A 23,830-nucleotide genomic window follows, 5' to 3' on the forward strand; every position below is an offset into this window, starting at 1 on the left:
ACCAGTTGGAGGAAAATACTTGGTAATAACCGAATACGTATACTCCTATTTAACCTCTCACACAAAGGGTCTGGCTAGAAGTTTAATTTTTTGGAACCCTATTAGGGGTTGGAGGTGTTCCTTAGGTCGTGGAATTTGGGAGCTCAGGTACAAAAAAAAGCAGGGTCACTGCGGATGCAGCTTTTCTCTTATAGAGAGAGTACAATATCTACGCTTTATGCATCAGGACGTCAGAGTTATGAATTGACCAATCAACCATGCACGGCATTTGGAACTGGAAGTGTACAATCAGGCAGCAACAGAGACAAAAAAGCAAATACAGTACAGCATTGTGTTCAATGTAAGCTATTAAAAAAAGGAAAGCAGCATTTTTCTTCTGCATAATAAAGTTGTATTAAGTCAATGTTCAGTTGTAAACTTTTGAAACAACCACCATAACGTTTTGTTCAGAGTTACAAACATCCTCCGTTCCAGAGGTGTTTGTAACTCTGAGGTTCTACTGTGTTCTGCCTTCATATGCCTCTATGTTCAGAGTTGTTTCCAGATTGTGATACCTTTACTCCATAAGTAGTTCCATGGACTTCAGTAGCACAAGTTGTGGTTTGCAGCACTACTCAGTGTGATGAAAGATCTTGAGTAATCTGACCCCTAGTGACTAAACAAAAAATTAAGTACATTTTGGATGGTTTTTCCCTCTTAAATTTAACTTCTAATAAAATATGGTCACCTCAGTTAAATACATTATACTAAGAAAAGGAGTACTTGTGGCACTTTAGAGACTAACAAATTTATCTGAGCATAAGCTTTCGTGAGCTATAGCTCACTTCATTGGATGCGAAAGCTTATGCTCAAATAAATTGTTAGTCTCTAAGGTGCCACAAGTCCTCCTTTTCTTTTTGCAAATACAGATTAACACGGCTGCTACTCTGAAACCATACTTAAAAAAAAAAAAGAGGATGACAGTATAATGTATCAAGAAATGCCTGATTGTATATGGTCTGCAACACCCATCCACAGTGTAGGATGAAATATTCATAGTCTAAGAACAGAAATATTCATAGTCTTAATCAAATCTATCTTCGGAATTTGCTAGAATAAAGTCCAAGATGTAATGAGACAGAAGGGAAATAGTTTAAGTAATAAATGTTTAATCAAAGAATTTTACATATTAACAGCATTCTTTTGGCCAAACATCTACATCGTTGTAGTATCCTACTGTATATAAAGTGGGAATGTATCAAGTATAGACTATGAAAGTGCAAACAACAATTCAAGGTTAGAGTAATTTTTTTTACATTATAAAATTAATAGGTTTACAAAATAGGCTTGCCAAACTTTATTTCTGAACTGTAAAGTGAATGACTGTGGTGATTTTTAAAATAAAGTACTATGAAAATACAAATTTAATATGCTTATTTTCATGCTTGGAATAGAGTATCACAGAAACAGTGGATATACTGCACAACCTAAACAAAGTACAGAAAAACCAGAACCCACAAACTTCACTATCTTCACAGAGCACTCTTACATATCTTACTGTAGCTTTGCAAGACACATCTCAATGTAATACACAATCTTCGTGAGAATCTTTGTATTCAGAAATTACAACTCAAGGACGCTATGCGAGTCAAACATTTTTAAGTTTTGGATCAATTCATGATGACAGTCTTTAAAGAACTATTTTAGATTATAGTAGTTTATAGCATAGAACATTTTAAAATAGGTATTTTCCAAAGATGACAAAGGGTTCAACATCAATGTTTTTGAGAATGGGGCCCCTAGAGGTAAAGTTAGAAAATGTAATGGAATTATAGAGCATAACAACAGCCTCAAACCATTCTCTCTAAAGACATTGCTAAAGAGAAAACGATTTTTGTGTGGCACCTGGAGATAAAATATTCATATATAACTCCTTACTAATATGAACCTTCTGACTACAAGGTTCCAGAAGTAGGATTTGAATGAAAAAGTTACCAAAACACTCACAGTAATCTCTCTATCTATCTATCTTTGTTTGCCATCATACTTGCCTATACACGCTTGGCAGTGAAAAACTTTTATATCAACAAATCTCCTAACAGTCAAGCAAATCTTACAATGGAGTGTTGTGTATTGATTTTCCTTATATTATGACAGGTTTTGACTATATGCAAGTAAAACAGCACTTTCAACAATTTACTCTAGTTGTAATTACATACTGTACCACTGTATCTCATTTACCACTAACTGTAATTTTGATGCTTTTAAGCAAATCTAAAACCAATATTTTCTTCACAGTACAACAACCAGAAAGGGTCTTTTTTGTTTAGTTTTTCTACTAAACAGTAATCACACAGCAAGTGAATATTGTGCAATTGAACAAATATCTAGCAGTGTTTGTTATTTATGCAAAAACACTGACTGAACATTTAGTCATTGTTTACTGTAAAGGCAAGGCCATGGGTGGTTTTATGGAGGTCTTTTCAATTAATAGCATAGTTACTCCAGAACAGACACTGAATCTGAATTACTTATTTAACTGTGGCAACTGTCCATTTGGGTTACGGCAAAGGCACGGTAACATGTTGCACAGAATGCATTACTGAACTTTAATAATTGTGGGACAAGCAATAATATGAAAATTTCATATTTCTATATTTTATAAAATGTTACCATTAAAATTAATTGCACCATTAGTGCATAAAATGCATTGTAAAATTATGAAAAAGAACTATGATTGCACTTCCATTAAAGTGTCTCAAATACAGCATAGCTGTTGCTAATAAACTGTATTTTAATATTTAAAACAACTGTTTAACAGCAGCATGAGGTTTAATTAACTTAAGGTACAGGCTACATTTAATTAAATGCAGTCACCACGGCAATAAATGCCATTTAATTTAGAGAAGAAATGCTACCCAGTGGTTCACTGCTAAGAATCATGGGATTACTTTGATACAGGCACACTGTACACCTGTTGTATTGGGTTAAAGTTAGCTATTCACAGTTTGGCACATTTGGACTGTAAATAGACATGAAAAAAAACCTTTAATTTTAATATTAAAAGAATATCCATTTTCTTGTTCCTGGAGCAGCACTAAAGAGAAGCATAAAATACCTCAATTCATTCTGCTAGTAAAAAAATGAAAGATAAATAAGGAAAAAGTTATGGAAAAGCAAAAAAAAAAATGTAAATGAACTGCTAAATGTTATTATTTTGCTGAAAGACTGAGTTCTAAAAATGGAAAAAACTATTTGAGGCTAAATAACAAAAATAATCAGTGTAAGCCTTTAATCCATACTTTCAAATTAAGGATTACCAACGTAAGGCTAAACAGATGGTGCAATGTATTAGGAATGTGGAGTACAACTTACTTATTCCTCTTCCTTCAGAGCAAAAAAGGCAAACACTACCTAATTAAATGCAAAGGATATTCCTTGAAAGGTTCATATTATTAGTCTAAAGAACTTCAATTCAAGGGAACGCCTATGTATTCCATCATTATGTCAGTGGTTTACAACTGAGCTGTAAGTATGTGGATCAAAGTCCCCATAATGCTTACTCCACATACTGTACCATCTGTAACAGCCATCCATTTAAGATCAAAAACTAGTTTGTGTTCATACCAAATGTACATGCTCAATCCATTCATTTGAGGTCGGAGGAGTTTGACTTGAAACATCTTCTGAAGTATCCACACTGCTAATAGCTTCCCCAGTACAGTCACCACTTTGTGGCACTCTTTCCCCTGGAATGATGTTTTCTTCAGAAATACTCACTTCTGTTTGGGTTCCTCTGCCTTCATTTCTGAGGGCATCCTCAAAAAGTGCATGCTCTTCCTGAGGCTCCAGTCCTACCTCTATAAGATTTGGTTGTCCTCCTGACCCATCATCGATACTATGTTGCTGTGAATCCTCATCAGTTTCTGTACTTGCTGAAGGAATTAGTGCGATACTTTGAGGGTTCATGTCATGGAACCAGGCCATGATATTTCCAAGCAGATTTTCATTAATATTGGGGTCCTGGCTACTTGAATCAGCATCACTAGATGCTGAGTATAATCCACTTCTTGTATCACTGAAAGGGTGTGAACTAAGGCGATCAGCTGAAAATGGATCATTGCCTGCCCCTAGTCTCATCAAACTATCACCAAGTTCTAACAACTCAGAGCTGCTCAAAGCCGCCCTAGGGTTATCTATATTTACAGGAACTGAGTCCAACCTTGTAGGCAAAGATGTACCTATTGCTCCTAATGATGCCTCATTATTAAGGAAGTCTCTAGTTTCTTCATCAATAGCCAAGCCAGATTCTTGCAATGATAACTGAATAGCAAGCAGGATGTTTGGGTCATCTTCATCCAAAGAACTAAGAGCCTATGGAGATATACAAGATCACTTTCAAAATTAAATAATTTTTGCTTTTATCAAGTTTTGGATTCAAAATTAATGTATATTGTTGCATTTTGTTTAAAATGTCTGAAAAATGTATTCCAGTAAAGTTTTAAAATCAATTCTAAAAGTTGATTTATCCTTGATGATGATGATACATTTACGGTAGCTTAACAATACTTTGTAAATTCATATTTTCTTATGCTAGATTCCACCCCTCTCACCACCATAAATAGTCATGTAACAAATGTAGGATGCAGGAAAATATGATAAAGAAAAATATAGGAAGGAAAGCAAAGCAAATGGACAGGAGACTAGGGAAGATACCTGAAGAGAATCCTGGTTTTCAGAGCGACTGACAGGGGTATAGTCATGAAGTGAAGAGCTGTGCAGAATACTCATAGAAGCTGAACTCACCATGGAGGTACCGTGTCTTCTACTGCTACCACCCTCCTGAGTATCTGTTAAAATAATTTAAACAAAAACATTTAAGTATGAACACGAAACCTCTCTCCATTTTTAATCCCCATTTTTATTGGCAGAACCTCCTGCTTCTTATTAATTTGGCTTCAAGTGTATGATCTTGCTCTCTTCTTCATTTTGGCCCAAATCCTGTAATACAGAGCACAGCCCCAACAACTGGCTGTGCGCTAGAGGAAAGGACTGCTTCCCCATCCCCTCCTTAGGATGCTTGCACAGCTGCTCCCATGGCACCAACAAATCCCTGCTGGATTTGGAAGGGGGGGGGGGTGGAGGAGACAAGAGGAGCCTTATTGCAAATGGTTCTTCTGGCCTTGCTCTGTGCACAGCACACATTAACCCCCCCCCCCCCCAATCCAGTCCCAACTCATGTACAGTGGAACAGTACCAGTTACATTGCTTTGGGAGTCTCCATGGCTGCACAGGATGGGATTGATTTACGCCTTTGTGTGTGTCTGCTCCCTTAATTGCATTCTTCCTCTCTTTACGGGAATGGGACACATGGTCAATAATACAAGTCAAAGGGATAAGGTGGCAGAAGGGCTTCTAAAACCCACTCGTGCATTATGGAACACTTTGGTAAAAAACAAGTCTTTCTTCCCCTCCTCACATTTGCTCGAAAATGAGATTTTCCTTCTAAATATGGGACCAGACTCTCCATCATGATTTGGCCTCTTTACACTTTCCCTTGTGGAAAGTGCCTCTGGGAAATACCCTTGGCATAACAGAGTTCCCTGGATGCTGTAGATTTGCCAGAATGCTCTTAGTCACTCCCTCTCAGCCCCTAATGCAGGGACCTGGATTTGGCCCTTTGTGCTTGTCTGCCTCCTTCCTATTTGTCAAAATTCATGTTAGCAGTTCTCTTCCTCTATTCTTAGCTGCAGAGTGGCCCCTAGCACATTGTGGCAATTGAGTGTAATTTAGAGCAGCCATGAAGCTGTTCTAATTTAAGACAGGGGCCAAAATATGCAGGTCACAGATATACATGTGCACACCGTAGCTCAGCTGCAAACTGAGAATTTTGCTCACATTTCTTTTTCCTGTGATGTGTCAGCATTTCTAAGAGTAATGTTGCTATTGCTTCCCCTGTGAATCCAAGTGACATTCCTGTTCTTAAAAAAAAATTCTAAAAATGAAATAAGTGTTGTCAGAAAAAACTTATTCCACAGTAGAGAGAAATATCAATCTTTTGAATTATGGTAATAGGATTTACCATTTTAACTTGAAAATTTAGAATGAAATAAAAGTGAGATCCCAACAGTTTGTCCCTTAATCACAACTAACTTGATGGCATAAAAACAAATTACCTTGTAAAAAGCCAAAATGGGTGGCAATTTTGCATCAGTTATTTTAAACTGCAGTCTTGGAATTATTTTAATCTACACTTTGATTTTGTCCCTCCATGTTTCTCCTGGATATCTCATTGGACAAAAACCAGTGAATTTATATTATGTTATATTAGGTGGATACAGGGGTTTTAGAACCCTTCTATGTCACTCTGGCCCTTTTATCAGGCATAAAGGAGCTTGGTATGGGGATGAGAATCTTACGTGATGTATTTACTGCTGAAAATGTCTTCAGAGACAGAAAAATAAGTTTGCTCTAAGTAAGGGTGGATAGTCTAAGGCCAGGGTCCTGCAAAGATTCATGGATATGTTCAACTGTACAGGAATAGAGTAGCAGCCGTGTTAGTCTGTATCCGCAAAAAGAAAAGGAGGACTTGTGGCACCTTAGAGACTAACAAATTTGTTAGTCTCTAAGGTGCCACAAGTCCTCCTTTTCTTTTTGTACAGGAGTAGTCACACTGAAGTAAAGTTAAGCAAGTGCAGCACTGAGACCATAATTTTTTTAAATCTATCTGTAAACTAAGGATCATAGTGGATTCTACTAACCATTTGAGATACGTTTATTTTTTCTTTTTTACGCCAAACAAAAAACATACCTAATGTGCTCTCACTAGGGTCTTCGGGGTCTGGAGTATTACTGAGTAGACTGTGTATGTCTCCACGTCGACGCTGTCTATGCCTCCTCCGATACTGAAATTCAGCATATTCCTGCATAAATCAAAGGTTACAAAATACAGGGGAACATGCAATATTTTTCTCCCATAACCAACAGTACATTTTCTATTAAGAAAAATGTGTGATTTTATACATTTATTATAAAATCACCTGTTCCTAGAAAATAAATAGCAGATTGTCGTGCAAGAAATTAAAAAAAAGAAAAAGAAAAAAAAAAAGACAGCAGGTAATCCTAAATGAACAAAATTATTAACGAGCAAAGCCTGCTAGTTGCAGATATCTGAATACTTGCAATCTCCATTACTTGCAAGTAGTGGAGTAATCTCCAATACTTGCGGCCTACATTTGCAGGGCTAACACAAATCTGTGGTACAAAGTGGCTGGTCTGTGCCCCTCTGGTGTCCCTAGCCTCTGTTTGCCAGAAGCTGGGAATGAGCGACAGGGAATGGATCTCTCGATGACTACCTGTTCTGTTCATCCCCTCTGGGGCACCTGGTATTGGCCACTGTCGGAAGACAGGATACTGGGTTAGATGGACCTTTGGTCTGACCCAGTATGGCCGTTCTTATGTTCTAACTGGGGTGGATTTCATCCACTGCATAGGGATAAAAAGAGGCATGCCATCGTACCTACTTATTTAACACTTTTGACAAGTCAGGGTGGGTGTGGGCATCAGAGTAGGGACTGCAAATTTTTCTTAGTGTGATTTGTTTATTTACAAAATGTACACAAATCTTGTTTTACTTGAACAGAGGTGGCAAAAAACTGCACTTAGGTGTTAATTCCCTTTATCAGAAACTGCAGGTAAGGCACCACAGTCATGCCCCAAGAAGCAGCTGTCTCCAACTTCTGTCTCTCTCTAGGATTCACACCAATTTCAAACAAATCTAACTAGTTAAACACATACTAAACTTATTTTCTCCGTCAGCCCCTGCACTTTACACCTGGGAAACTCCTACTCCAAAGCTTCTCTTGTACTGCGTGGCCTGGAAAAGGTCATTAAGCCTCCTTTTGTACAGCTGCTCTGCAACATAAAAGAAACTTAGAAAGAACCAACAGTCCAGACAGTTACTTCATGGCCTCTTCAGTTCTTTCTATGGAGAGTTTCATCCCAGGTGCTTACACATTAACAACAAATACAAACTGTAAGCACTTTCACCACAATAGGATCAATGCTAGCAGACTCTTGCTCCTGTGTGAAGTTCCACTGATTCAAGTGCAGCAGCAGGACCTTAATTTCCAGATCTTGATGCCTAACAATTGACTTAGTATTCTTTACACCATATACACCTATTCCTTAAGTAAAGAGATCCATATTAATTTATAAATATACACACACCCACCATGGGGATTGAGAATGATCAGAAATGAGTCCATAAAGTATTAAGATTTAAAAGTCATTGCAGATATTACATAAAATATAAATTTTCTCTATGTTTGCAATAAGGTCACGGATTTCACTTATGGCCTTTTTAATAATTGTTGTTTCTTTAATATATTTGTGCTTCAGACAGATATCTCCACTCATACAGATATCATTTTGTGTCTGATTACTTAGAAAGATGTTATATATTTTAGCAATATAGATTTTAATTTTATTGCACTGAAAAGTAGAATTTTCATATACTGGCCTAAATATAGTGCTTTTTACTGAAAACATTCCAATTTTCTCTATTCTGGGTAGAATTTTGTGGTAACAAGATCTGGTATACGCAAATATTTTACTTTGGTATCAGTAAAAATACATAATTGTGCTAAAAAGTTTGTCTAGTGAATTTAATGGAAAATACAAAAAGGACAATTATTTTAGCTACAGAATTCCTTTAGCTCAGGTGGTTGCAAGTATCTTTGGCAGCTGAGGTACAAAGGATCCAATTTAAATCAGACGGTGTCATATTTGGGCAAATTATAACGGCTAATGAACTGTCATCTAAACATGACTGCCATGTTACTTATTGTTTAACAGAAGCTTTCCCTTTTCTAGTCTGCCTTTTCTCCTACCCTGTTCCTCCTGGGCTGTTGTAACATCACAGATATAGTTCAGTCTGACAAAACACTGAATTATGTAGGAACAAAGGAAGAACTGAAGGAATTGGACAGGAGAAACAAGCTGATTACACTATAAGAAGCAAGCTTTTTTTTCTGACAGCATATTGCTAACCAGCAACAATAGGAAAGGAAATATATAGAAAATGGAGTTTTATAAGACCTGGTATTTTTCCAGTGTGTCTGAAAGTGACTGGCTCGTAAGAAAAATGAAGATGTGAGATTTCTCCTTTAACCTCACAGTTTGATTTAAACCCCCCGAAATATTTAATTCAAGTTAGGGAGAGAAAGGAAAACTTGAAAGGAAAATGCACATATTATATGCAGTGCAGTTTGACAATCACATAAATGTTCTTCCACCATGTATAAATGGTAAAATATTGTTTTAAAAAATTGTATTTTGCTTTTTCTAATCCTGTCAGCAGTAGTCCATCCTGCAGAAAAAGTGATATTATTTGTGACACAACTAACATAATATTGTATCTAGGGCTGTCAATTAATTGTAGTTAACCCACGCAATTAACTCAAAAATATTAATTGTGATTAAAAAAATTAATCACTATTAATTGCACTTTTAATCGCACTGTTAAACAATAGAATACCAATTGAAATTTATTAAATATTTTGGATGCTTTTCTACATTTTCAAATATATTGATTTCAATTACAACACAGAATACAAAGTGTGCAGTGCTCACTTAATATAATTATTTTTATTACAAATATTTGCACTATAAAAATGATAAACAAAGAAATTAATAGTATTTTTCAATTCACCTCATACAAGTACCATAATGCAATATCTTTACAATGAAAGTGCAACTTACAAATGTAAATTTTTTTGTTACATAACTGCACTGAAAAAACCAAAACAATGTAAAACTTTAGAGCCTACAAGTCCACTCAGTCCTACTTCTTGTTCAGCCAATTGCTAAGACAAACAAGTTTGTTTACATTTACAGGAGATACTGCTGCCTGCTTCTTATTTACAAGGTCACCTGAAAGTGAGAACAGGCATTTAAATGGCACTTTTGTAGCCGGCATTACAAGGAATTTACGTGCCAGATAAGCTAAACATTTGTATGCCCCTTCATGCTTTGGCCACCATTCCATAGGACATGTTTCCATGCTGACGACGCTCATTTAAAAAAATGAGTTAATTAAATTTGTGACTGCACTCCTTGGGGGAGAACTGTATGTCTCCTGCTCTGTTTTACCCGCATTCTGCCATATATTTCATGTTCTAGCAGTCTCAGATGATGACCCAACAGATGTTGTTCATTTTAAGAACATGTTCACTTCAGATTTGACAAAACGCAAAGATGGTACCAATGTGAGATTTCTAAAGATAGCTACAGCACTTGACCAAAGATTTAAGAATCTGAAGTGCTTTCCAAAATCTGAGAGGGATGAAGCGTGGAGCATGCTTTCAGAAGTCTTAAAAGAGCAACATTCCTATGCGGAAACTACAGAACCCGAACCACCAAAAAAGAAAATCAACCTTCTGCTGGTGGCATCTGACTCAGATGATGAAAATGAATATGCATCGCTCCACACTGCTTTGGATTGTTACTGAGCAGAACCCGTCATCGGCATGGACGTGTGTCCTCTGGAAGGGTGGCTGAAGCATGAAGGGACATATGAATCTTTAGAGCATCTGGCACGTAAATATATCTTGCGATGACGGCTACCACTGTGCCATGCAAACACCTGTTGTCACTTTCAGGTTAAACTGTAAACAAGAAGCAGGCAGCATTACCTCCTGCAAATGTAAACACACTTGTTTGTCTGAGCGATTGGCTGAACAAGAAGTAGGATGGAGTGGACATGCAGGCTCTAAAATTTTACATTGTTATATTTTTGAGTGCAGTTATTTTTTTGTACATAATTCTACATTTGTAAGTTCAACTTTCATGATAAAGAGATTGCACTACATTATTTGTATTAGGTGAACTGAAAAAACTATTTATTTTGTTTTTTACTGTGCAAATATTTGTCATCAAAAATAATAATATAAAGTGAGCACTGTACACTTTGTATTCTGTGGTAATTGAAATCAATATGTTTGAAAATGTAGACAACATCCAAAAATATTTAAATAAATGGTATTCTATCATTCTTTAGCAGTGCGATTAATCGCACAATTAATTGCAATAAATTTATTTAATTGCTTTGACAGCCCTAATTATATCAGAAATTATCTAGTTTCCTTCCTCTTTAATACTACTTTTACATTCAGAATAATATTTGTTTAAAATTTAAACAGAACATTTAATTTTAAATCTTTAATTTTTTGTTGAATTGTTAAATCAGTAAAGAATGGAAGATAGTGTGCCACTTCATTTAGGTTCTCTGTCAAATTCTGTTGGACTGGTATTGCATTCAAAAGTATATTTTTAATTATACAGATTTTTGAATATTTACTATAAAAATCTTGCCCCAAATGCAGGCATGTTTTGTTCATAGATTATTGCCTTGCTCTGAGATTGGAAAAAATACAATGCAAAAGAGTTGGTCTGATGCCATCCTTAAGAGCTGTCTTTTCATAAGACTCATTGTTTAGGTACTGCCCAATTACCCATGCATATATTTCCTTCTATTGTGAAGCAAAGAAAATGGAAAGCTTAAACCCAACCTTGCAAGCCTCCGTACAATATGAAACAAAATCTGGAATCTCTCCATGCAAAACAGAATTACACCCTGGTTCCTATAATATGCAGAGCGACATTAAAAATGTAAAAAAGAAATAGTTTACCTCAGGGGATGCAAATCCTAAATATTCCCAATCCCATGTTCCACCAGCAAAGCTATAAATTAAATTAGATACATCATGTAATTTATTAGCAGAATAAAGTATGAACAATGGCTCCCCCAGTCTACAACTGTAAACCACCTTGAGGTGAACTCCTCATCTGGTTAACACATACATTTATAAAAATGTTTCAGAAGATTGGATAAGTAAATTATTTAAAATTCTGGATTTTGAAAATTATTCTCAGCAGTTATTTAAATAGTGTTTGGTGAGTGCCAAGTATTTAAGTGGCTATTTTGAAGTACAGGACGTGAAATGAGGCCACAAGTACTCAGCTAGCTATTAAGAGATCAAAAAACTGGGTGTGAATTATACTATAAAAATTCATATCTAGTACACTGACTAAACTGGGAAAGAATCATTACACCCAAATTATGCTTCACTGTCACAATGGCTCGGAGGTAGAACAATTGAGTGGGTGCATATATGTTATAATTATACTTATTATTAACTATTCTTGTAATTCACAACTTGGCATATCTTAATGTAATTTAAAAAAAAACAGAAAAAACTAAAAGAGAATGATTTTTAGGTCTACATCCTTTCACTAGAAGAAAAGGAAGAGAAATGTGGGGATAAAATAGTATACACACACCAAACCTACCAGTAACTTCAAACAATTAAAATGTAATCTAAACAGAACACTGAGTAGCAAAAATATTGCTTCTCTGAATCAGTTCCATCGATCACATTACTCTATTAAGATCTTTATTCTATTAACAAGCTGTCTTCAGTTTAACACCTTTCACTTGTCAGATGACCAGACTGCAATGGAAGTGTATACAGCAATTTGAGTTGTCATCCACAAGGTGCCATAAGAGTGAAATGAAAATGCCAATCTAATCAAAAATATAGGAACTGTGAATGAGATTATTTGGCTTTCTAGCTAGAGGAAGAAATCAATGACTTCCCCACAAAGATCTAGTCAGCCTCTGCAACTTCCTAAACTCCAGGGGTGGATTTCTACCAAAGCATGGGCTCTATCTCCCATGCTAATATTGCAACTGCACCTGTGTGGAAAGAGTTGGCAACCCCCCCCCCCCCCCCCCCCCCCAAAAAAAAAAAAAAAAAAAAAAACCCCACTGGTGAAAATCCTGCCTGGTTTTGGATTTCATTACAAATTTAAAAGTCAGCCAAGATTCCTCATTTTCAGTTCCAAAATGAAAGTGAGAGACACTTGGCAGTTTAACGGAGTTTCACATGCTGAAGTTTAAAGTGAAAGGATGTAATTTCACACGAATCAAATGAAGGAAGTGTTTGTTGAGCCAGTGACCTACAACTACAAAATTCTGTCAGCTCTATTTTGCCTTGAGGTGTATGTCAAAGCAAGCACTAGTTTGAGGGGTGGGTTTACGGAGCTTGGTAGCTGTAACCTGAACTTTTTTGGTTTGCACACGCTTTTTATGCCTAAATTACCTGCGCCTTGGAGCTTCTGGTGAGTCTGCAGGGGCAACTCCTCGGGCCACAGAGGCCAAAAACTCTTGCCTCTTCTGCTGCACAAGACATGCTGCACGGATTATTTTATGACGAGGCGTACGAAGATAAGGCCTGTTTACTTTCTGAGCAAGGTCTTCAGTGACCATTTCTAAGTCTGTCTGCAACAGAAAATAAACAAAGTGTACCACGTAATGTTACAACAAAATAAAACAGTTAAATGAAAAACTGGCATAACTGCATTGTAAACATACTATACAGTAACTCCTTGCTTAACACTGTAGTTACGTTCCCAAAAATGCTACTTTAAGCAAAACGATGTTAAGCGAATCCGGGGTGGGGTGGGGTGGGGTTAGATTCCAGGAAAAAAAATTTCGCCAGACAAAAGACAGTTAAAAAAAAAAAATATATATATGTACACACACACACACACACACACACACTATAAGTTTTAAACAATTTAATACTGTACACAGCAATGATGATTGTGAAGCTTGGTTGAGGTGGTGAAGTCAGAGGGTGGAAGAGGGTGGGATATTTCCCAGGGAATGCTTTACTGCTAAATGATGAACTAGCACTCGGCTGAGCCCTCAAGCATTAGCCCATTGTTGTTAATGTAGCCTCACACTCTACAAGGCAGCACGAATGGAGGGAGGGGAGACACACACTGTGTGTGTGTGTTGCACATTGCCCCTTTAAGTACGCTGACCCCACTCTAAGTACACTGCCTTTTTAAGTAGATCAGCAAGCTGAGACAGCAGCTGCTGCCAGCAAGCTCCCTCTGTCCTGAGGCTCCCTCTGCTCAGTGAAGATGGGGTAAAGGAAGGGGGGACAGGGGAACACCTTGACATTAGCACCCCCCTGCACAGCAAGCAAGAGGCTCCCGGGAGCAGCTCCAAGGCAGAGGGCAGGAGCAGCACAGGGCAGTGGGGGGAGGGACAGCTGAACTGCCTGGCAATTGAGAGCCTGCTGGGTGGCTGCCGCACAGGGAACTTAGGGGAGCGGGGAGCTGATGGTCCACCCTAGTTCCAAGCCCCCACCAGCTAGCTCCAATGGGCTGCTTTTTCTGCAAGCAGTGGACAAAGCAGGCGGCTGCCAAACAACGTTATATGGGAGCATTGCACAACTTTAAACAAGCATGTTCTCTAATTGATCTGCAATGAAACAACGTTAGCCGGGACGACATTAAGTGAGGGGTTACTATACTGAATAATTCAATTTTTCTAAAGACACCATCCTGACAGGATTCTCACTCCTGGGTGTTAGCTCCTTAACAAGAAACTGATGGAACTCCCTCAGCCCTCAAAGAATTTTTACCACTGAGGGCAGAGGTGTGCTAAGACCATGCCAATTATGCTGACCAATACTGTCTCGTTGTTTCCTTGTACTCCCCATTTGTCTTTATCCATCCCGTCTTGTTCTTAAATTGTAAGTTCTTTGGGGCAGGTTCTGTGTTTGTACAGTGTCTAGCATAATGGGTCCTGGTCCTTAACTAGGGCTCTTAGGTACTATGGAAATACATATAAATAAATAAAGTTGTGAGGTATAGTGAGCCAAGCCCTCTAGTGGCCATTGCATGCCATCCCCCGCTGGGTGTAATAAATACTGCCCTGTAATTCCAGAAAGTTCCTTCTTGATTGGCCATCAAGAAAGGGGCTGTCTGTTGAAAAAAGCATCATTCTGACATAACTTTCATTCACCACATAATTCCCAAACTCTATGGGGAGGTATCTTCTTTAATGTTTATGTGTTGATTCTATTTTGGGGGGGGGGGGGAGGGGCATATTTTTGGTTATGGTTAATCATTTCGTATTGGTTTATCATCCTAGGGAGCTTCACTTCCTGTGCAAATGAAGGGACTGAGTAGATCATTTAGAGGACATTATTTACACCCAGCAGAGAAAGGAGATTTGATGGTCAATGCAGGGCTTGGCTTGCACTATACCCAAAGCCAGTGCCCTCAGGAATCAAAATTATTTTAGAATTGAGGGAGATCTGCTGGTCTCAACCGAATCCAGGAATGAGAATCCTGTTAATATATCTTCAGAAAAGCTGAATTACAAGTGTATATTTTTTCATTAAGAATCTGTTTGTCTTTAAAGCGGCAATAAAATATTTGTAATAAAATAACTGTATTATAGACTAAACAATCCTGCCAAAACTATTCTTCACTCCCTTCCCCCTAATTTGGTTGTAGCCTTAAAACCTCTAAAGACAGAATTCAAAGTCATATTGACCCAACAATGAGTTTAATGTTACAGCAAAATAAATAGTTCATTATACACATTTTTTCCCACATCTTTCTCATTTTGAACTAAGTTTAAGAATTTTATGTAGTCAGAAAACATGCCATATGGATAACTAGTATTACAAGAAAAATTAGTTGTGTCATAAAAAGCAAAACATACTTATTTTACCTGCATAAGTTCAAATATTTCTTTCTTTGTGCTTTTAGGTTCCAAAAAGAATCCATATGGATAAGAACACTTGAGAATGCGGCGAGTTTTTAGGAGCTCTTGTACTGCATCTTCAATGAAAGTGGTATCAGGACAGCCTCCTTCAGCTGTACAGTAACACAAGCATTGTAAAAACATTTTTCTGCTGACCTCAGTAGTTTTATTATGAGAGTTTCCCCCAAAAGAAGTACAAGTTATGTAAGATCAGAAATATTTTCCAAATAAAATCCATTCCATACTGTAAATGGGTAGGTGTGGTTATGGTAAAAAAACTAACTATGTATCACTAGCTTCTCTCTAACTCAAGTGATCTATTCCTTGGGTGTATTTAGCGTCTCATATGCTTATTCTACTTCCTAATATAAGCTTTTACCACATTTTATTTACACTAACATTTCAGAATGAGAAATTACACTGTGTAATAGGCTCTAATGAGCCCTATCAATAAAAGGCTTATCCAGAAGGACAGATAAGATTGCTCACTTGGGCCAGCTGGGTAAAACTGCCAGCAGTGATGACCTGACCAGGTCTGAATTTCCACTCTTGCAGGTGGTGACATAGCAGGTTGTCTTCATACAGTTTCAATACAGACTTATGCCCATGATCCTGCAAAGAGCTCCTTGGGGGCAACCCCTACGTACACGCAGAGCTCACTGGAGGATCAAGACTATTTCTTTATTATGGGTACACTTCTCTACAAAGTAAGAAAATAAACTGATGCAGAACAGATTCACATATAACAAGTTGTGCACTGTGCTGTGCACTGGTTGAATCAAATCACCTTTCCTCACCCTAAAGGTGACTGCATTTCAGAAGCAAGTGATTCTTTCTATATTGAATACATGCTGTAGTTCCTAATGCACGTTGGGATCCTTCAGAGTGTAAGTCACTACATAAATGTAAGATACCATTAAAAGTCTGAAATTCATACTTCACTGTTTCCTCAAGCAATTTCAACTTTGTTTTGTCCCTTCTCCCACATATTTTAAATAAATACATGGAATAAGGTGTGGGGGGCTGTTGCACATAAACACTGAAAGAGAATTGTTATCTCCTTAACAACAAAGGACTCAAACTCAAGTTATCAAGATGAACTGAGGACTGACAAAGGCTGAAAGTTCAAAGCCTTAAATGTACAGAAGTAGCAGTCTGAAATATATCATTTCTTGTAGGCATCAATATAAGTAAAGAAAAATCTGAAGAACAAAATTTTTTCTTTTAGTGTAAAGAGATATTTGACTTCAAACCACCATTATAAATCAGTAAATACTAACAAACTACTTACTTCCGCTGAGAGCTCTACTCAACTGCTCCATCTTTTCTTTGGCAGTTTTTAGAAGGCGCTGTTCTAACTAAAAAAAGGGACAAAAATAAAGTTCAACAAATTCATCTAATTTCTGGACTAATAAAGTGGGGAAAAATTTACTAGAAACTGTTTGGACCATACCTGATAGCTGAGCTCATGGTTCTTAAACCTCGTGTAATAGTGCATAAACCTATCAAGCTCTTGAAATCGTCTGTGTTTCTTTTCAGCCTAGAAAATAAGAACTCAAACATGAATCATTCATTTAAAGTCTATTAGACTTATATTATTTTCACAATCATCAGCAAATACAAAACTATAGTCAGCTGTTTCAGCTGGGAACATTAGACATTTATACACAAATACCATGGTAATGGGTACTGTTTAAGACATACTCCTGGAGGAATTATACAAAATTTTAAAATTCTGCCAATTTTATTTGTCAAAATAACACTATATAATCACGCCAGTTTCAATTATTTTGGTAATTTATTTCAAAATACCTTTCAGCAAGTTTGTCTGTAGCAATACAGACATACACACAAAAAATTCTTCCAAGAGTAGAGAGTTAAAGAAACCCCTATGACAACACAGTTCCTGTTTTACCTCCTCCTCCCGCCCCGCAAACCCAGCTGCGGGGCCAGACCCCAGCTAATACACCTGAAGCCCCTCCCTCCCTAGCCCAGCTGCAGGGGCCCCCAGCTCAGACACCTGTCCCCCTCCCCCAAGAGCCCAGCTGCAGGGGCCCCCTCTCCCAGACATCCACACCCCCTTCCGCCCCAGAGCTCAGCTGCAGGGGCCCCCTAGCCTAGACACCCGCCGCCCCCAGGGATCCAGAGGGAAAAACAGCCTGATGCTCGATCCCAGGTTTGTGTGGAGTTTCCTGCAAGTCCTTCTCTCAGAGTGTTCAGGGAACTGTAGCTGCCGGGAATGCTCCAGCTCCCTCCCTTTCCCCCTCCCCACAGCAGTGTCTTCTATGTGCAAGCTGTGCTCTGCAGAGTCCAGTGGCCCCTAGTGGTGGCCAGCAGCACTGTAGCCCATTTCTGTGGGGGAAAGGAAATTCTGTGTGCACATTAATTTTTGCAAAATTCTGCACTGCACAGTGGCGCAGAATTCCCCCAGGAATAGTCTAAATCAGACAGAAAGGTAATGTTTTGAAATCAGAAGTCTGACAGATACAGCCATCAGAACTGAGGAATTGAGATTTTGTGCCTATAGAGCAGGGGTTGGTAACCTATGGCACGCGTGCCAAAGACGGCATGCCAGCCAATTTTTAATGGCACACTGCTGCCTTCTGGGTCCCAGCTGCTGGCCCCGCTCAGCCTGCTGCTGAACCCAGGCTGGGACCCCGGCAGGCAGCAGAGTGCCATTAAAAATCCTGCCTGCCCCGGCCCGCTCTTCTCCGCCCCCCCCCCCGCAGGGGCAGGGTGAAGAAGCTTGGTCCTGCTGGCTGCTGCTGCAGGGCAAGCAAGCTCCCCCCTCCCTGGCCTCTTCCCCCAGTGTGCTGCGTTGCTGGCCCTCCTCCTCTCCCTGCCGCCAATCAGCTGATAGCCCTTGCCGGGGAGGGGGAGAAGCAGAGCCGCAGTGTGCTCGCTGCTCCAGGGAGGAGGCGGAGAAGAGGTGGGGATGGGGCTGTGGGGTGGAATCAGGGCATATCCCCTCCAGCCCCCTGCCATGAGCTGCTCTGGGCAGGGGGCTGGGAGCACCCCCACAACCCCAGCCCACACCCCCAGCCCTCTGCCCTGAGCCCTGCACCCCCCACACCCTCCAGCCCTCTGCCCTGACCCCTGCACCCCCTCACACACACCCAGCCCTCTGCCCTGACCCCTGCACCCCCCCACAACCCCAGCCCTATCTCCAGTACCCCACACACATACCCAGCCCCCCACACTTCATGTCCTGACTCTTGCACCCCCTCACATCCCCCAGCCCCCTGCCCTCGCACCAAATGGGAGCTGCCCAGGTAAGCACTCCACACCCAAACCCCAACCCTGAGCCCCCTCCCTCATTCTAGCTCCTGGCCAGACCCTACAACCCAACCCCCAGCCTGCTCCTTCACCCCCAGCCCTGTGCTCAGTGCACTCCCACCCTCATCTCAGTGCAGAGAGAGAGGAAGAAAATAGGCTAGAACCAGGGAGAAGGTAGGTACCCACTCTATGTGGGCAGGGCCGGGACCCCAGACCGGCAGCGGGCTGAGCGGGGCTGGCAGCCGGGATCCTGGCTGACAGGAGCCGGCGGATGGAACCCCAGACCGGCAGCGGGCTGAGCTGCTCAGCCCACTGCCGGTCTGGGGTCCCGGCTGCCAGCCCTGCTCAGCCCACTGCCAGTCTGGGGTCCCGGCTGCCAGCCCTGCTCAGCCCACTGCCAGTCTGGGGTCCCGGCTGCCAGCCCTGCTCAGCCCACTGCCAGTCTGGGGTCCCGGCTGCCAGCCCTGCTCAGCCCACTGCCAGTCTGGGGTCCCGGCTGCCAGCCCTGCTCAGCCCACTGCCAGTCTGGGGTCCCGGCTGCCAGCCCTGCTCAGCCCACTGCCAGTCTGGGGTCCCGGCTGCCAGCCCTGCTCAGCCCACTGCCAGTCTGGGGTCCCGGCTGCCAGCCCTGCTCAGCCCACTGCCAGTCTGGGGTTCTGGCTGCCGGTCCCTTGCCAGCCGGGGTCCCGGCCGCAGGCCCCGCTTAGCCTGCTGCCGGCCTAGGAACCCCAGGCTGGCAGCGGGCTGGCAGCGTAAGATCAGCATTTTAATTTAATTTTAAATGAAGCTTCTTAAACATTTTGAAAACCTTGTCTACTTTACATACAACAATAGTTTAGTTAGATAATATATAGACTTATAGAGAGAGAGAGACCTTCTAAAAAAATGTTAAAATGTATTATTGGCACGCAAAACCTTAAATTAAAGTGAATAAATGAAGACTCGGCACACCACTTCTGAAAGTTTGCTGACCCCTGCTACAGAGCAACCTTTAAGCAGTGGTCCTCAAAGTATATTGCAAACATCGATTAAGCCAAATAACAGTCCTCTGAAGCACAGCGGGTAATTATAGTACTACTACACTCATTGCACAGAATGGTAACTACGGTAGAGAGAGATGAAGTGACTTTCCCAACATCACACAGTTTGTTAGTACCAGAATCGAGAACCCAGTTGTCTTTGTTCCCAGTATAACACAAGCCAGACAGTATTTTCCTCCTATTATCTCAATATGATATTTAGAGTTATAATTCACTTTTCTCCCATTGTGAACCTAGGATGGGGAAAATTAAAGTCTAATAAATTCTTCTCAGGAACACCAATTCAGAATCTTAGGCAAGACAGAAAATTACAGCCTAAGTATTTTATTGTAGCCAATACAGTTTAATCTCCTACCTCCACTGTCATTTCCTTGGACTGTTCCTCTACATGCTGAATGATTTCATAGCGAGTGCACCTGTAATAGCCTCCAGTAGAAGAGCTGTGCTTCTTCCATTCTTCTAGGCAAATCCAGCAAAAGTCATATTTGCACTTCAAAAGAAGAAGAAAACAAAACTAATACCTGCATCCAATCATATTACAGATTTCCAGTACTGCATCATTATTCCACCACAACCAACTGAAGGGACAGAATTCACAAGAATAGTACATTCCCCTGTATGTTTATATGTCAAAAGAAAATGGCCAAGGACCCTCCGAGCAGATGTATTCTAAGCTGCTGTATACATTGTAATAGGTCTATGGTGCCATATAAAAAGTATTGGTTGATTCTCAGACATAGGGCAGGAGTGCTTTGCATTCTATAAATTAAGTCTGGGGTGGATGCACAGAACGAGATGTTGAGCAGAGCTGGATGGGAATATATCAACATGATGTTTCTGTTGAAAAATATCAGTTTGTCACTGTTTGAAACTGTTTGTGGGGCAGAGTCAGTTTCTATGATTTTTTTTTTTTTTAACTCAAAGGTTTTGGAAAAAGTTTTGAAATTGTCAGAGATAATAAGCTAATCATAGAAAAGGCTGCAGAATGGAGGGAGGTTTGGCTAAAGGCTCTCCTTGCTCTGCATCCCTATCAGTAGCTCCCTGCTGCCACAGCAGCTTCGTGGGAGAGGTTGGGCAGCTGTTCCATCGTCAACACTCAGGGCTGTGAGCAGAGGCTCCAGAAGCTGGAGGAGGGGAGCTTCCTTGGCCCTTTGATATTCTACTTTAACCTATATTCCTGCCAGATGCGAGTGTCTGACAGAAGGAGCCATCATTCTTGGGGCTGCTACCTGTCCCAAGGGCGATTTTGCAGCTGAGGTGCTGCTGCTGCTTCTTGGGAGCTCTCCTGCTTGAGGGGGGAGACCATAGAAAACTGTACCCTAGCCTTAGCACTTGAGAGGTGCCTGAGTCTCTGCAGAGGAGGCACAAATCTCTATCCAGGGGAGATACAGTAGACACAGCATCTGGCTTTCTTAGCTTTCTCCACTAGGTTGAACTCCACATGGGTGAGCCAGGGCATGAAGAGTCCCAGTGAATCTGAAGAGAAAGGGAATCCCCCTGTGCTGATAAAAGCAGACCAAGACAGCCTAGTGACTTTAAGCCTGTTTTTCCTCCTCTTTTTCAAATTTGCTCTTCAGCAGGGAGGAGATGGTCTGCCTGCCTGAAGCTGAAGAGACAGATGAAAAACTGGTGGTTCCTCAGAGGTGGAGCCACACATCCCATGCCTCTAATTGACAGGTCTGGTCTGTCTCCAGGGCTGCATAGAGCAGAGACTCAATGTCATTGATCTGTGAACCTTATTATGAATAAGAAAGATGAGTGATCTTAACTAAGGCCCAGATGCTCAGAAGTATTTAGGTGCTTAACTCCCATTGAAATCATGGAAGTCAGTTTAAGTCCTATGAAACTAAAGAAGGTATTTAAGTTGGTTACTTAAAAGAAGGGTTTCAGAGTAACAGCCGCGTTAGTCTGTATTCGCAAAAAGAAAAGGAGTACTTGTGGCACCTTAGAGACTAAGGTATACATCTGATGAAGTGAGCTGTAGCTCACGAAAGCTTATGCTCAAATAAATTGGTTAGTCTCTAAGGTGTCACAAGTACTCCTTTCCTTTTTACTTAAAAGACGCCATTCAAGCATTGGTCAAGACATGCAAATTGATATTAATGATCTTAAATTCAAATTAAATCCCACAACTTCTCTCTGTTTATCAATATTTGCTTATGTTTCTTTTCCAGGAATACATAGTTTAAACAATCTGGGGTTTAACACAAAAAGCTGTTAACACCTAAATTATAATAGAATTTCAATACTGCATTAAAATTAGTCCAAGAACAAATTAAATCTAATCCCTTGGCAGTGCTTTGGCAAACTCCATCTCACCAGTAATGCTGAATTCTCGATGTTGTGATGACATTGCAGAAGCAGTGGTGGGCTGGAAGGTTGCTTCCTCTTGATGCTGTGTTGTTGTTTTATTGTTCTTAGCTGTCTTCTTGTTTTTTGTTTGCTTGTAGAGATTAAATGAACAGTCTAAACTAAGATGAGCGCTGAGAGCTAGAGTGTAAGTGAGCACGCGTGTGTACATAAGGGTAAGGGTATAAGCATAAGAGAATGTGTTTCAGTTCAGAGAAATTTATACACTTCTTTTTCCATGGCCTCGCTGAAGATGGAAGACAGACCTCTTTCAGGGGTATAGCTGGATTTAAATATCAGCTGCTGTCATCTTCCACTGGCCCAACATCTTTATTGGATTGTGCTGGTACCATCTTCAGCTCGTGAATATTAAAGCTGCTATTGCATATGTAGCAGAGTTGTTATTCTTCTTCAGCTTTATGGGTATATTGATTTTTGATATTTAAAAGTTTTAACTCTCTTTTAAATCAATTCATTTTCTGAGCTATCCCTTTGGATCTGTCAGTGTTTAACAGGAGCAGAAATTATGTTTCAAATAAGTCAAAATACTCCTATATCCTATATAAAAGCTCTTGAAATAGTCAGCTCTTAAAATAGTCTTCAAGTCTTTCAGGTCTTAAAACAGCCTTTTTAAATATAAAAGATTCTTAAAGAGAGTATTTAAATGTAAATGGTCAAAGAAAGTATTGTCTTTTCTTTGTACCATCCTTGGAAAGTTTCTTCTTGTTTTTAAGAGCTTGATAAGGAGCTGCTTACGCATTGCCAGGTAACTAACTAATTTCCCAATTAATATAAATAATTTCTATACTCAAATGGCTTCTTACATTAGTAACCAGTTATAGCATCAAATGGCTTAGCTATATTTGTACGTAAAATATCTTACTTTTCATATAATGATATCACACAGTGATTATATGAAGGCCCGCATTTACATATACAATATTTGCAAATATACATGTCAAAATAAGCTTATAGCATATGAGACAAAGTTCCTCCTCTACCTTGGTGGGTCTTGCGCTTATTGGCGGATTTGCTCGCCTTGGAGCTTCACAGCAGCCCTCAGTTTGGCCATTTTATGAACCCACAGTCCAGGTCAACTCCTCCTGTGTCTGACCAGGAGTTGGGAGGATTTGGGGGGAACCCGGGCCCACCCTCTACTCCGGGTTCCAGCCCAGGACCCTGTGGAATGCAGCTGTTTAGAGTGCCTCCTGGAACAGCTGTGCGACAGCTACAACTCCCTGGGCTACTTCCCCATGGCCTCCTCCCAACACCTTCTTTATCCTCACCATAGGACCTTCCTCCTGGTGTCTGATAATTCTTGTACTCCTCAGTCCTCCAACAGTATGCATTCTCACTCTCAGCTCCTAGCACCTCTTGCTCCCAGCTCCTTACCTGCGCACCACGAACTGAAGTGAGCTCCTTTTTAAACCCAGGTGCCCTGATTAGCCTGCCTTAATTGATTCTAGCAGCTTCTTGATTGGCTGCAGGTGTTCTAATCAGCCTGTCTGTCTTAATTGTCTCCAGAAGGTTCCTGATTGTTCTGGAACCTTCCCTG

At 40.2% G+C, this 23,830-nt stretch overlaps 1 protein-coding gene across 8 annotated transcripts in view; it reads right to left on the bottom strand.

The window, feature by feature from the left end:
- Nucleotides 1-1,128: 1,128 nt before the first annotated feature.
- The window catches only part of ANKIB1 (ankyrin repeat and IBR domain containing 1), a 166,578-nt gene continuing 143,876 nt past the window's right edge, over nucleotides 1,129-23,830 (bottom strand). For 4 of the 8 annotated variants that reach the window (XM_007060300.4, XM_043541214.1, XM_043541215.1 and 1 more), the window contains exons 12-20: nucleotides 20,282-20,416; nucleotides 17,064-17,150; nucleotides 16,902-16,968; nucleotides 15,578-15,723; nucleotides 13,143-13,321; nucleotides 11,670-11,721; nucleotides 6,791-6,902; nucleotides 4,696-4,829; nucleotides 1,129-4,353 (exon numbers count right to left, since the gene is read on the bottom strand). In XM_007060300.4, coding sequence (XP_007060362.2) covers nucleotides 3,601-4,353; nucleotides 4,696-4,829; nucleotides 6,791-6,902; nucleotides 11,670-11,721; nucleotides 13,143-13,321; nucleotides 15,578-15,723; nucleotides 16,902-16,968; nucleotides 17,064-17,150; nucleotides 20,282-20,416 — 1,665 coding nt within the window. In that variant the 3' untranslated portion in view covers nucleotides 1,129-3,600. The remainder of the gene's footprint in view (nucleotides 4,354-4,695; nucleotides 4,830-6,790; nucleotides 6,903-11,669; nucleotides 11,722-13,142; nucleotides 13,322-15,577; nucleotides 15,724-16,901; nucleotides 16,969-17,063; nucleotides 17,151-20,281; nucleotides 20,417-23,830) is intronic. The other 4 variants (XM_027822725.3, XM_043541216.1, XM_043541217.1 and 1 more) reach the window with 3 other exon arrangements.

This window comes from Chelonia mydas, chromosome 2 (genome assembly GCF_015237465.2).
Source record: "Chelonia mydas isolate rCheMyd1 chromosome 2, rCheMyd1.pri.v2, whole genome shotgun sequence".
Classification (NCBI taxonomy): Eukaryota; Metazoa; Chordata; order Testudines; family Cheloniidae; genus Chelonia; species Chelonia mydas.